We start from the raw sequence: 15,647 nt of genomic DNA, 5'->3' as shown, positions 1-15,647 counted from the left end.
CAAGATGGAGGAGGGGAAGAATATCTGGCTGTAACAGCTGCTCCTTTTTTTGAGGTGTTCTTGGTGTTGGAGGTGATTTCTTTGTATTCCAGGAGCAGCAATTACTGTTTTATGTGCTATTGCATTGTTTTGGAACTTCAGAGAAAACAAAAGTCAAAACAACAACACTTTTAAAAGGGAGAAGAACAGACAAAGGAAGCACATGGTGAGGTCAGTGCAGGAGAGAGAGAGAGAGAGAGAGAGAGAGAGAAAGAAATCCATATTACTAACTGACAGAGTTAGCAGTTACTGCCTTTGCTATTGAATTCATATATCACTGGACATTGGAGTGCATCTGGGAAAATTAACAAACAGTGAAATTCACAACTGATCTTGGAGGAACCTGTTTGGGAAAGGTCACAGCACAGAAGCAGATAAGTGAATTTTAAGCATGGCTATAAAATAAGCGATAAGTATTAATTTAACCTGGTGCAGTGTTTTGTAGAGGAATAAGACAGCAATATTTTCTGTGTCTGTATACTGAAAGAAGCAAAAATGACCCTTGGTAGAGTGATATGCTCTTCTTGTTGGGTGCGAGAGAGTTTAGGGGTTATTGAGAGTTATATCTGCAATAAATACCATTGGTTGTGAATCCAATCACATCGAATGGAATGAGGCAATGAGGAATTTACAAGAGCAAGGGGATGTGATAGATGGCAGTTATAGTAAGGGGGTAAAGTCTCAGATACAGTCACATAGATGGGTTAGCTCCAGGAAAGGTAAGGGAGGTGGGCAGGTAGTGTAGGAGTCTTTTGCAGCTATACCCATTTCAAACAGGTATGCTGTTTTGGAAAATGTAGAGTATGATGGATTCTCAGGGGAATGTAGCACAAACAGCCAGGTTTCTGGTATTGAGACTGGGTCTAATGTAATGAGAGGTACGTCAGGTTCCAAACGATCGATTGTGATAGGGGACTCTCTAGTCTGAGGTACAGACAGACGTTTCTGTGGCCAGCAGAGAAAAAGCAGAATGGTGTGTTGCTTCCCTGGTGTTAGGATCAAGGATGTCTCAGAGAGAGTGAAAAATGTTGTCAAGGGGGAGAGGGACCAGCAGGAGGTCGTTGTACATATTGGAACCAATGACATAGGAAGGGAAAAGGTTGAGATTCTGAAGGGAGATTACAGAGAGTTAGGCAGGAATTTAAAAAGGAGGTCCTTGAGAGTAGTAATATCTAGATTACTCCCGTTGCTATGAGCTAGTAAGGGCAGGAATAGGAGGATAGAGCAGATGAATGCATGGCTGAGGAGCTGGTGTATGGGAGAAGGATTCACATTTTTGGATCATTGGAAGCTGTTTTGGGGTAGAAGTGACCAGTACAAAAAGAACAGATTGCACCTAAATTGGAAGGGGACTAATATACTGACAGGGAGATTTGCTAGAACTGCTCGGGAGGATTTAAACTAGGAAGCTGAGGGGAGGGGGTGGGGGTGGTGGTGGTGGGGGTGGAAACTCAGGGAGATAGTTAGGAAAGACATCAATCTGAGACTGATACAGTTGAGAATGGAAGCAAGTCAAACAGTCAGGGCAGGCAGGGACAAAGCAGAGAACAAGGTAGGATTGACAAATTAAACTGCATTTATTTCAGTGCAAGGGGCCTAACAGGGAAGGCAGATGAACTCAGGGCATGGGACTGGGATATCATAGCAATTACAGAAACATGGCTCAGGGATGAACAGGACTGGCATTTAATATTCCAGGATATAAATGCTACAGGAAGGACAGAAAGGGAGGCAAGAGAGGAGAGGGGGTAGCGTTTTTGATAAGGAATAGCATTACACCTGTACTTAGGGAGGATATCCCCAGAAATACATCCAGGGAAGTTATTTGGGTGGAACTGAGAAATAAGAAAGGGATGATCACCTTATTGGGATTGTATTATAGACCTCTTAATAGTCAGATAGAAATTGAGAAACAAACTTGTAAGGAGATCTCAGCTATCTGTAAGAATAATAGGATGGTTATGGTAGGGGATTTTAACTTTACAAGCATAGACTGGGACGACCATAGTTGGAATTTGTTAATTGTACACTAGAAAATTTTCTGATTCAGTATGTGGATGAACCTACTAGAGAAGGTACAAAACTTGACCTACTCTTGGGAAATAAGGCAGGGCAGGTAACTGAGGTGACAGTGGGGGAGCACTTTGGGGCCAGCTACCATACTTCTATTAATTTTAAAATAGTGACGGAAAAGGACAGACCAGATCTAAATTGGAGGAAGGCCAATTTTGACAGTATGAGGCAAGAATGTTCAAAAACTGATGTTCACAGGTAAAGGGACGGCTGGAAAATGGGAAGACTTCAGAAATGAGATAACGCAAGTCCAGAGAAAGTATATTCCTGTTCGGGTGAAAGGAATTGATGGTAGATATAGGGAATGCTGGATGACGAAAGAAATTGGGGGTTTGGTTAAGACAAAGAAGGAAACATATGTCAGGTATAGACAGGATAGATCGAGTGAATCCTTAGAGTATAAAGGCAGTAGGGGTATACTTAAGAGGGAAATCAGGAGGGCAAAAAAGGGACATGAGATAGCTTTGGCAAATAGAATTAAGGAGAATTCAAAGGGGTTTTACAAATACATTAAGGACAAAAGAGTAACTAGGGAGAGAATGAGGCCCCTCAAAGATCAGCAAGGCGGCCTTTGTGTGGAGCCGCAGAAAATGGAGGAGATACTAAATGAGTATTTTACATCAGTATTTACTGTGGAAAAGGACATGGAAGAAATAGAATGTAGGAAAATAGATGGTGACATCTTGAAATATTTCCATATTACAGAGGAGGAAGTGCTGGATGTCTTGAAATGCATAAAAGTGGATAAATCCCCAGGACCTGATCAGGTGTACCCAAGAACTCTGTGGGAAGCTAGGGAAGTGATTGCTGGGCCTCTTGCTGAGATATTTGTATTATTGATAGTCATAGGTGAGGTGCCGGAAGACTGGAGGTTGGCTAATGTGGTGCCACTGTTTAAGAAAGGTGGTAAGGACAAGCCAGGGAACTACAGACCAGTGAGCCTGACGTCAGTGGTGGGCAAGTTGTTGGAGGGAATCCTGAGGGACAGGATGTACATGTATTTGGAAAGGCAAGGACTGATTAGGGATAGTTAACATGGCTTTATGTGGGAAATCATGTCTCACAAACTTGATTGAGTTTTTTGAAGAAGTAACAAAGAGGATTGATGAGGTAGATAAGTGGTAGATAAGATCTATATGGACTTCAGTAAGGCTTTCAACAAGGATCCCCATGGGAGACTGGTGTGCAAGGTTAGATCTCACGGAATACAGGGAGAACTCACCATTTGGATACAGAACTGGCTCAAAGGTAGAAGACAGAGGGTGGTGGTGGAGGGTTGTTTTTCAGACTGGAAGCCTGTGACCAGTGGAGTGCCCCAAGGATCGGTGCTGGATCCACTACTTTTCATCATTTATATAAATGATTTGGATGTTAACATAAGAGGTACAGTTAGTAAACTTGCTGATGACACCAAAATTGGAGGTATAGTGGACAGCAAAGAAGGTTACCTCAGATTATAACAGGATCTTGATCAGATGGGCCAATGGGCTGAGAACTGGCAGAAGGAGTTTAATTTAGATAAATGTGAAGTGCTGCATTTTGGGAGAGCAAATCTTAGTTGGACTCATACACTTAATGGTAAGATCCTAGGGAGTGTTGCTGAACAAAGAAACATTGGAATACAGGTTCATAGCTCCTTGAAAGTGGAATCACAGGTAGATAGTATAGTGAAGAAGGTGTTTGGTATGCTTTCCTTTATTGGTCAGAGTGTTGAGTACAGGAGTTGGGAGGTCATGTGGCTGTACAGGACATTGGTTAGGCCACTTTTGGAATATTGCATGCAATTCTGGTCTCCTTCCTATGGGAAAGATGTTGTGAAACTTGAAAGGGTTCAGAAAAGATTTACAGGGATGTTGCCAGGGTTGGAGGATTTGAGATATAGGGAGAGGTTGAATAGGCTGGGGCTGTTTTCCCTGGAGCATAGGAGGCTGAGGGGTGACCTTTATAGAGGTTTATAAGATCATGAGGGCATGAATAGGATAAACAGACAAGGTCTTTTTCCTGGGTAGGGGAGTCCAGAACTAGAGGGGATAGGTTTAGGGTGAGAGGGGAAAGATATAAAAGAGACCTAAGAGGCAACATTTTCATTCAGAGGGTGGTATGTCAAATTTAAGGCTGACTGGAGTGGTATTGTAAAGGTTTTAAAATTGTGAAAGTGTAAGAATTCAAGATACATTGAAAGAACTTCTGCTCAGAATGGGTGAGTGTGGGATGGGGGTCAGGATTTGAGCTAGAGCAGACAATTGAGCACAGATCCAAGTTCCCAGACTTCAGCTCAGAAGAAGTGCTATGTTTTATTATCTAAGCAATACCTTGAATAATATCGTTGAGAAAATGAAACAAGCTATAAAAGACTCTTCAGGTGCTCAGTTTAATTATAAAAGTTGATTATTAATCTTTTGCTTGTAGACTTAATTTAAATGAATTAATTATTAAAATTGTTATATTGATTAGTGCCAGTTTTTTAGAGGAAAGAAGGATGTTGAATTGTTATATTATTTGAAATGTTTAGGAACTATGTAATTATTAACATATATAGGGAAGTATCCAATGTATCACAGTACTCACTACTGCAGCACAGTAGTACCAATATTCAATGTGCTTTCCGCAGCACACAGTGAGATTTAATGTCAATTGCTGTACCTATATGAAATAGTGTCGATATTTTGATCTTTTAGGAATTGGAAGATGTAACCATAAAATATTAACCTCAATCATTCTTGCAGTGCCCACCTGAAATGTTTAAAGGCCTTGTGACTTTCTGTGAGTTGACTGCCTCTGACATATCCTTTTTTCTTCTTAACTGAGGATTCCCCACCAAAGATCTGCTGAGTTTCTCTAGCATTTTCTATTTCTAAGCCAGGAAATCAATCCTGGTTCAATGAAGAGTGTATGAAGGCAGGTATAACTAAAAATTAGGTGTCAACCTGGTAAAGCTACAAAACAAGACTAAGTGGATGCAAAATTTAAGCGATAGACAAGGTTAAGCCACTGCACAATCAATGGATCAGATCTGAGCTCTACAGTCTTGTCACATCCAGTTGTGAATGGCTGTGGAAATAGTTTTACTATTTCTTGTCTACTCCTCAAATTATTTTAAGTTTGTAAGTTAGTTTCTAAATTTATCAGGAATGTAGAACCACTTGCCAAACAAACATGGGGTTTGTTTTTAATATTAAACATTAACATTATTGCAATTTAATAAGTTCATAATTAAGTTAATTGTTAAAACTAAATGCATGCATTAAATCAAAATATATGATTTGCAAAGATAAGTAACATTTGTCCATGTTATTTCCCATATTTTAATGTATTACTGTATTTACTTATAAGTGAGTTGTGGTATTGTAAAAGTTTTAAAATTATGGAAGTGTAAGAATTCAAGGTATATTGGAAGAATTCCTACTCAGAATGGGTGAGTGTAGAGGGGGGGGGGTCAGGATTTGAGCTAGAGCAGACAATTGAGCACAGATCCAATTTCCTAGGCTACTGCCCATTTTGCACAGTGCGCCATCATCTGGCTGGCCTTCTGGAGCACAAAAAATATACTTAGATAAAACGTACACCCTTCCCAAAATGACTGGCGTCTACAATGCCTGGGGACAGGTGTCAGATCAAGTGAACATTGTTTTATGTGGGGAAAACATTAACACCAATGTGGTAAAAGCGAATTGAGGATGGTAATGTTTCTGAGTGTGACAAATAGATCTGCCTCAAGTCGAAGACTGTATCATGTCTGCAGAAGATGCTTTCATCTTTCATCTCAAACAGTTTCTAATGATGTACTACATTTATCAGAATATCTAACTCTAAAGTTGTTCTCATAAACGAATCATTTGCATTTTGCACATTCACTGATTTATGTTTTGATTGGTTGGCATTTATGGACATGTTCCACAGCTTTACAAACATGTAGCACGACACTTTTCTGCTCATCTTTACAGAAGGGAAAACAGAATTATGAAGAACAGATAGGGTGCCCTTAGTCTAATATCAGTAATATGGCTATAATAAATTACCTGTCACATAATTGATATGAAACTGCTGAAACCAATTGAGAAGGTTATGCAAAAGAGGACACTACATTTCCAGGTTTACCTTATAAATCCACCAAACACATGGCTCAGAGGATGCTATGCAACAATTTCATAACACAGTGGCAATCAGACCAAGTACAAAAAATATTCAGTCTATGAATTTTAAATGTAGGGTCTGAGAATGAACTGTCAGATGAAGCATAGATGACAAATGAAGAGACGCAAGTTGAAATGGCAGGAGAATATTAGGAGCTAAATAACCAGAATCATTACACAGACCAACAGTCATTTGTTATTTAATGTGCACTGTGTATACAAAGGAATGCAGGCTTCTTAATACCATCAATTCAGGGAGCCATTGGGTTTACTGCGCATGTATGTCAACACATAGAATGTATTGAATAAGGCTAGTGAGCTGCAGGTAATGTCACAGTGATAATGGAGACCTGGATAAAATAAGAGTAGGATGGAATAATAAATATTCCTGGATATGTGTTATTCAGGAAAGACAGGAGCAAAAAGAAAGAAAGAAGGAAGGGTGGAAGCATTAATTATCAATATTACAGTATGTAGAGATGACATTCTAGAGATACACGACAGAATCCATTTGGTTAGAGCTTAGAAACAATAAAGATATCATTATACCACTGGATGTATTCTATAGCCCATCAACCATTGGAAAAGGTATGGAGGATTCCACTTGTAAGGATTATAGACAGATGCAGAATCATAGATAAGTTAATGAGGCTCTTTAATTATTCCAGTATAATCTAAGATAATAATAGAGTCAAGGCAAAGAGAATCCAAGAACACAAGGAATAGAAGCATGAATGGAATAAATAGACCCTCATGACTGTTCTGTCAGTCAATATAATTGTTATTGATCTTCTGTCCCTCAACTCCATTTCATGCAAAATCCTCATATGTCTTGATTCCCCAAAAGAGAAAACATCTTTCTATCTCAAACTTAAATATATTCAACCATGGAGCATCCACAATCCTCTAGTGTAGAGAATTCCAAAGATTCACAAGCACTTTAGTAAAGAATGTCTCAACTTCTCAGTCCTAAATGATCAGTCATTTATCCCGAGGCACTGTTCCCACGTTATGGATTCCCCAGCCAAGGAACAAATTCTCATCAGTGTCCGAACTATCAGACCTTTCAGAATTGAGTATATTTTAATGAAATCAGTTCTAATTCTTCTAAACTCCAGAGAATAAAGGCTTAATTTACTCAGCCTCTCATCATAGAACTCTCATCCCAGAAACCAATCTAATGAACATTTGATGTACTGTCTCACATCCTTCAATAAATATGAAACTAAAACTGCACAACTAGTCCAGTTGTGGACTCATCAAAGCCCGTGTACATTTGTAGCAAGGCTTTCTTATCATTGTGTTCTGATTCCATTACAATAAAGGGCAATATACCAATGTCATCTCAGTGACTTGCTATACATCTTCCTAATGGCTTTCTGAACCTACAAGCTAACTTTCTATGTTTTTTTGTGTGAGCATATTTAAGTCCCTTTGAATACTAACATTTTGAAGTTCATACATTTAAAAAAGACATTTATTATTCCTTGGACCAAAGTGAATAACCTCTCATGTCCCCACATTATACTTCATCTGACGAGTTGTTGCCCATTCATCTTATATATCTTTGCAGTCTATTTGTGTCTTCCTCATAGCTCACAATCCCACCTAGCTCTTACCATTGGCAAACTTAGATACCTAACTATGTCTTTCCATCCATATCTTTAACATAGATTTTAATTGGTTGAGGTCACAACACTAAGCCTTGTGGCACTCCACCAGACACAACTTATCATTATGAAAATGCCCTGTTTGTTTTTGCATTCAGTCAGTTAACCAACTATCAATCTATGCCAACATATTTCTACAGCTCCATAAGTTCTTATCTTATATATTGTCTTTCTTGGTGCCTTATGTTCATCTACCCCACCATTAGCTATATACCCAATAATTCTAATAAATTTGTCAAACATATCATTCCTTTTGGAAAACTATGTTGACTCCATCAGATTGTTCTGATTTTTGGAGTCGTTATTAATACAACAATACTTTAATAACAAATTCCACATTTTGCTGATTACTAATGTCAGGCTAACTGACCTGTTGTTCCCTATTTTTTCAATCTTTCCTTTCTTGAATAAAGGAGTAATATTTGCCAACTTCAAATTGCTGGCAATGCATTCTAAAATCTAGGAAAATCATAACCAGCATGTCTACAACCTCAGCAGTGACTCTTTTAGAATCCTGGCATGTAAGTCATCATATTCAGAGAAAATGTCACGTTTATTTCCTTTAAATTCTCCAAAATCTTTTTCCTGCAGATATCAATTACCTTATGTTCCTTAGTACCTGACTACTCTCTATATCTGGTACATGATTTGTTTCTTTTAAGAACAAACTTTTTGTTAAATGTTCTGGCTCTAAGAAACCAAAGTTTACTTGAGCAACTCTCATCCTTTTAATATACTTATAAACTCTTACGTCCTGTTTTTACATTATGAGCTAGTTTTTCCTGTTTTGTCAACTATTTGATGATGCTTTGAAGGATACCTCAATCATTAGGCTTAGTAACATTGCACTGATAGTTTCTGAAATGTGATCTGGAGAATCCTCTAGATCAGTGTGTTTCCAGTTCAATAGGAAGGAGGCATTGCTAGATTGAGACAATGAAGCAGAACAAATGGATCCTGCTCGTAAGGAAGGTATAGTGGACAATGAAATAAAAAGAACAAGGACCTATCTGGAGTAAAAGTAATTAATTTAAAGAATGGGGTTGAACAGATCTGGCCCATACAATTTGCAATCGAAGACTGGCAAGTAAAACTATAATTAAAAAATAGACTGTAGTTAAAGAGGAGATACTTGTCTTGAGAACTGATAACATTGAGTATATAGTTTGACTGTGACTCTATTCAAATAGCTGCATGATACATGCCCCCAGTCCGTGCCTCATGGTGTAAGTCATATGACTGTTGCAGACCAGGAGGCACATTGGTACAGTATTGCACTTTATGTTGAACAAAACAAGTAGTTAAATGAAAGATTCATAAAGAGAAAATTTTAGAAAGACTGGCTGTACTTAAAATTGATAAATGACTTGGACTGAATGCGATGCATCAAGGATACTGAAAGAAATCTGAATAGAAATTGCAGAGGCATCAGAGATAATTTTCTACATAGGGCAGTATCCAGAGGATATTCCTTAGATGCTGCCTGACCTGCTGCGTTTTTCCAGCAACACATTTTTAGCTCTGATCTCCAGCATCTGCAGTCCTCACTTTCTCCTAGTATCCAGAGGATTGGTGAACTGCAAATTATAGAACTTTGTCCTGAACAATGTGGTAGGATAAGCCCAATAACTATACAATAGTCAGTGCAACCTCAGCAATGGGAACATTTTTGGAAATAATGATCCACATAAAAGTTACAGGTACTTGAATAAATTTAGATTAATCAAAAAAGTCAATCCAAACTTGTTGAGCTTAAATTGCGTTTAGCTAACTTGAATCTTTTTAGGAGGTAAACAAAAGGGTTGTTGAGGGCAACATGGTTGATCTGGTGACCATGGACTTCAATTACACCCATAGGAGCCCAGGATCACCACTGAACCCAGGCACAAGTGACTGATAATGGGAAGGTGAGCTTATGGGAGCAAGAGGTCATGTGGAATGGACAGGAGGTGGCAAAGCCAAGGAGTGTGGATCTCAATGGATCCCCTACACAAATACTGTCCCTTTGAATGACGGATGCCTACAAACAACCTTGTTAGCGTTTTTTTTCAGCCTTCACACACAGTGGGTTGTCAGCCCATTCCTGGGTAAATAGCAGCAGGTATGGGATGAGGCCTTTAACTGGGCACTAATTGCCCAGTTAAGGGTCTAAGTTGACAGCACAACAGCATACTATCCATGGACCTTCCTGTCACGTGCATAATCAGAATGGAAATGGGATATCAGCAGGTTCTACCCACCATCCCCACCACAAAAGTCTCCGTATGGGTTGGTATTAAATTCATCCCATTGTGTACAATTCCAGACACCAAACTTTAGGAAAGATGCAAAAACCATAGGACAAGATATAGAAAAAAATTGTGAGGATGGTTCCTAGGAGGAGAGACTCCAGGTAGAGATAGGGGAAGGAAGGTTTGTTCTCCAAAGTAAATGTTGAGTGGTGATTTGATGGAAATTTTCCAAACCATGAAGGGTTGTGGCAGATCAGAAAGCAGAAATTCATAGGTGAAACTCTCCCCTCTGGTGAAAGGGTCCATCACCGGAGGATACAGATTGAAAGTGATTCACAAATGAACCAGAGGCAACATGGAAAAAGTCTCTTTTTTTCATGGCTAATGATGAGGATATGACATTCACTTCCTGAACATCTGGTGAAGGCAGATTCAAACATGACTTTCAAAAGCTGATTTGATATTTGTCAGAAGAGAATATGTTCACAAGGTTACAGGAAACAGGCAGAGAGTAAGAATGCGATGGGCTGAGTTGCTGTCAGAGAGCCCACATGGAAATAATGTGTGGAATGGCCTCCTTCTGTGTTGTAAACATCCCGTGATTCTATTTTAAAACATGAGGAGATCTTAAAAGAAATCATGGCTGTAAGGAAAAGGTCTACCATTCATATTTTTGCAATGTTGTTTGACCTAGTTGCAGAACTGCCATCTACTGTGCAGAATATGACATCTCAGAGGCTATCTATAATTGAATACTGCACCACTTTGAACATGCACCCCATAACCATTTACTAAGAAATATGTGAAAGAAATGCAATTAATGTTATAAGGCACTTAGCCTGGATTTTCCATTCTGTAGAATTTATTTTATATTTGTTCATGTGATATGGATTTCATTGACTAGGCTAGCATTTATGGCCAATTGTTAAATTTCCTTGAGAAGATGGTAGCAAGACATCCCTTTAATCATTGCAGTCTGCGTGGGCCATAGCTACATCCATGAAGGAACTACAACAAAGTTTCAAGTCATGAGGTTGAGTAGCTTGAAATGGAACCTGCTGGTGGTGGTGTTCCCAACTATCCATTGCTGTTTTCACTCCAAGTGGTATAGGTCACAAAATTGAAACATGCTACAAATGAGCCTTGATGGGTTGCTTTTTTAGATAGTATAAACAACGCTGGTGGAGGGAGTAGATTGTGCTCTACCTTTGCTTTAAAATTATTCAAGGACTCTGCTTCCACGACCTTTTCAGGAAGAAAGTTCCAGACTCACAACATTCTGACAGAAAAAAAAACTTCTTCTCATTTCCATCTTTAGTGAATGATCCCTGATTCTTCCAGAAGATGAAACATCCTTCCATACATACACTCTGACAAGACCATTCGAGATATTACACATTTCAATCAGGTTGCTTTTTATTCTTCTAAACGCCAGTCAATGTAAACCCCATATGTCCAACATGTTGTCCTAAGACAACTCATCCATGCCATGTATTAGTCTGGTAAACCTTCTCTGAACTGCATCCAATGCATTTCCATCCTTGGAGACCAATACTGTATATAGCCTTTCCGATGTTGTCTTACGAATGTCTTCTATATCTGAAGCCTGACATCCATATTTTTGTATTCAATCCCTAACATAATAAATAACATTCAATTAGCTTTCTTGAGTATTTGTCGTACCTGCATACTATTTTTTGCGATTCATGTGTGAGGGCAACTTGGTCCCTCTGCACGTCACAACTCTGCAATATTTAACAACTTAAATAATAGGCTTTTTGTTTATTCTTCCTGGTTAAAAGGACAATTTCCCATTTCCCATATTATATTCTATTTTAGCGAGTTTTGAGAAGATTTGTAGCTCAGGTTGAGGTTCTGGATGTAGGTTTGCTCGCTGAGCTGGGAGGTTCATTTCCAGACGTTTCGTCACCCTACTAGGTAACATCTTCAGTGGGCCTCAGGCAAAGCAGTGTACATGATTCCTGCTTTATATTTATATGTTTGGGTTTCTTTGGGTTGGTGATGTTATTTCCTGTGGTGATGTCATTTCCTGTTCTTTTTCTCAGGGGGTAGTTGATGGGGTCTAACTCGATGTGTTTGTTGATAGAGTTCCGGTTGGAATGCCATGCTTCTAGGAATTCTCGTGCATGTCTCTGTTTGGCTTGTCCTAAGATGGATGTGCTGTCCCAGTTGAAGTGGTGTCCTTCCTTATCTGTATGTCAGGATACTAGTGAGAGAGGGTCATGTCGTTTTGTGGCTAGTTGGTGTTCGTGTATCCTGGTGGCTAGTTTTCTGCCTGGTTGTCCAATGTAGTGTTACTAGCCACCAGGATATATGAACACTAAGACTTCCCCTCCCTAGAGGGTGAAAAAATAATGTCCATCACCAAGAGTGGATTAGTTACATTGCCACTGATTGAACTGGCTGCATTCTTATGGATGTAACTGCCAGGATGTGACTGCAGCAGGTGGTCAGGGAAGCAACAGGAGTAAACAACTTGTAAACAGGAGTTAATAGTCTTGTCCTCAACAATCTATCTGAAGCCAATGTACCATGGAGGCATTAGTCAGAGTGACCACTGCATAGTCCTACGGAGATAAAGTCTTACCTTTACACTGAGGACACCTTTCATTATGTCATGTGGTATTACCATATTAAATGGGAGAGATTTCAAACAGCTGGATATTTGAGGTGCTGGGGGCCATCAGCAGCAGCCGCAGAATTTTATTCAAACACAAGTTGTTAACTCATAGCCCAGTATATCACTGACTTTACCTTTACGACTAGGCCAGGGGTCAACCCTGGTTCAATAAAGAGTAGAGAAGGTCATTGTAGGCACACCATCAGACATACCTAAAAGTAAAGTATCAACCTGGTGAAGGTACAACACAGGACTACTTGCAAGCCAAACAGTGTAAGAAACACGAGATAGATGGAGCTAAAAGATCCCACTGTTGCTGGAAAAATTTTGGAATTCATAGAGTCATTGATTTTCACTTCACGAGAAAGGCCCTTCAGCCCATTATGCCCATACCAGGCATTAAGCATCTCTCTATTCTAATCCTATTTTCTAGCATTTGGCCCATAGCCTTATATGCTCATAGAGTCACAGAGATGTACAGCACGGAAATAAATGCTTGAGTTCAACTCGTCCATGCCGACCAGATATTCCAACTCAATTTAGTTCCACCTGCCAGCACCTGGCCCATATTCCTCCAAACCCTTCTTATTCATATACCCATCCAGATGCCTTTTGTACTAGTCTCCTCTGGCAGCTCATTCCGTACAGACACCACCCTCTGCATGAAAAAGTTGCCCCTTAGGTCTCTTTTATATCTTTTCCCTCTCATCTCAACCTATGCCCTCTAGTTCTGGACTCTCCCAGTCCAGGGAAAAGACTTTGTCTATTTATCCTATCCATGTCCCTCATGATTTATAAACCTCTATAAAGTCACCCCTCAGCCTCTGATGCTCCAGGGAAAACAACTCTAGCCTATTCAACCTCTCTCTATAGCTCAAATCCTCCAACCCTGGCAACATCCTTGTAAATCTTTTCTGAACCCTTTCAAGTTTCACAACATCTTTCCGATAGGAAGGAGATCAGAATTGCACGTCATATTCCAACAGTGGCCCATGCTGTGGCGTTTTAAGTGCTCATCTAAATGTCTCAAATGTCTCAAGGGTTCCTGCCTCTACAAGCTTTTTAGGCTGTGAGTTCCTGATTTTTTTTACTTCAAAAATAAACTTTATTCATAACATTTTTTGGATCTCTATACAATTGGTCATGCCATTCTTGTGCACACATTACATTGCTTTACATACAGGCATTGAAATTTATTTTTCCTATATACAAGTCTGTACATTTACAATCCAGCTCTTCTGCTGAGGCGTCAGCAGAGCCCAAATGACTGGGTGGCCCCCTGTTGTTCTTAGGCAGACAGATGTTACACGGTGGTCTTTCCCCAGGGCGGCTGCCCCAAACTTCAGCGCGTCCCACAACACGTAGTCCTGGACCTTGGAATATGCCAGTCTGCAACACTCAGTCGGGGTCAACTCCTTCAGATGGAAGATCAACAGGTTTCGGACCGCCCAGAGAGCGTCCTTCACTGAGTTGATGATCCTCCAGGCACAGTTGATGTTCATCTCGGTGTGCGTCCCGGGGAAGACCGTAGAGCACAAAGTCCCGTGTCACAGAATTGCTAGGGACGAACCTCAACAAACACCACTGCATTCCTCTCCAGACTTCTTCTGCATAGGCTAATTCCAGAAGGAGGTGTGTGACAGTCTCACCCCACCACCCGCAGCCGCTTTGAGGACAGTGTCTGGTGCGGCAGAGAGTCCGGGCGTGCATAAAGGATCTCACAGGCAGAGAGAGCCCTTCTCACCACCAGTCAAGCCATATCTTGGTGCTTGTTCGAATCCACCACCTTCTGGTTGAAAAGCTTTTTCCTCAAGTCCCCTCCTCCTTGCTTTAAATCTGTGGCACCTGGTTATTGAGTGTCTATTAAGTCATAGAAATGTACAGTATGGAAACAAACCCTTGGGTCCAACTTGTTCACGCTGACCAGACATCCTAACATAATCTAGTTCCATTTACCAGCACTTGGCCCATATTCCTCTAAACCCTTCCTATTCATTTACCCATTCAGATGCCTTTTAAATGTTGCAATTGTACAGCATCCACCACTTCCTCTGGCAACTCACTCCATTAATGCACCATCCTCTGCGCGAAAAAGTTGCCCCTTTGGGGCCTTTTATATCTTTCCCCTCTCACCCTCAGCCTATGCCCTCTAGTTCTGGACTCCCCCACCCCGGGGAAAAGACCTTGTCTATTTAGTGGTGCTGGAAAAGCACAGCAGTTCAGGCAGCATCCAAGTAGCTTCGAAATCGACGTTTCGGCTGATGAAGGGCTTTTGCCCGAACCGTCGATTTCGAAGCTGCTTGGGTGCTGCCTGAACTGCTGTGCTCTTCCAGCACCACTAATCCAGAATCTGGTTTCCAGCATCTGCAGTCATTGTTTTTACCTTGTCTATTTACCCTGTCCACGCGTTGCTCGGATCGTGCTGCGGTCAAATCCGTGAACGGCGCTAGACAAATGCAAGGCCTTCCTCACCGTCTGGGATGTGCGCGGCCCCTTTAAGAAGTGAGTGGCTGAGTGAAGGAGCCACGTCCCCAAGGCCGGTGCCGAGGAGTCCGAGAGGTAGAGCCGGGGGCTGCGCTGGCTCGGGGCCGCCTTTTTTTTGGCGATGCCGTCTGCCCTCTGGATGCAGCTGGTGGCCTGGGCTTTGCTGCTGCCGTACGTGCCCCTCTGCCTGAGCTGGGATACGGCCGAGTTGGAGCTCTTCGACCTGGTGGAGGAAGTGCAGGAGAACTTTTACCGGTTCCTCGGCGTGGAGCAGGTGAGGGGGCGGGGGGGGGGTTTCGGGATGTTTGTGGGGCAACGGCCTGACCCCCCCCCCCCCCCCCCCCACTGCTGCCCCCGCCGCCGCCGTTGGTTCGGT

The 15,647-nt window shown here is 41.0% G+C and overlaps 1 protein-coding gene across 2 annotated transcripts in view; it reads left to right on the top strand.

Moving 5' to 3' along the window:
• Positions 1–15,286: 15,286 nt before the first annotated feature.
• The window catches only part of dnajc1 (DnaJ (Hsp40) homolog, subfamily C, member 1), a 248,945-nt gene continuing 248,584 nt past the window's right edge, over positions 15,287–15,647 (top strand). For both annotated transcript variants that reach the window (XM_072575955.1, XM_072575954.1), the window contains exon 1: positions 15,287–15,545. In XM_072575955.1, coding sequence (XP_072432056.1) covers positions 15,393–15,545 — 153 coding nt within the window. In that variant the 5' untranslated portion in view covers positions 15,287–15,392. The remainder of the gene's footprint in view (positions 15,546–15,647) is intronic.

The sequence above is a fragment of the Chiloscyllium punctatum genome, chromosome 8 (assembly GCF_047496795.1).
Source record: "Chiloscyllium punctatum isolate Juve2018m chromosome 8, sChiPun1.3, whole genome shotgun sequence".
NCBI classification, from domain to species: domain Eukaryota; kingdom Metazoa; phylum Chordata; class Chondrichthyes; order Orectolobiformes; family Hemiscylliidae; genus Chiloscyllium; species Chiloscyllium punctatum.
Note: the sequence above shows the minus strand (reverse complement) of the source record. Positions and strands in the feature narration are given on the sequence as shown.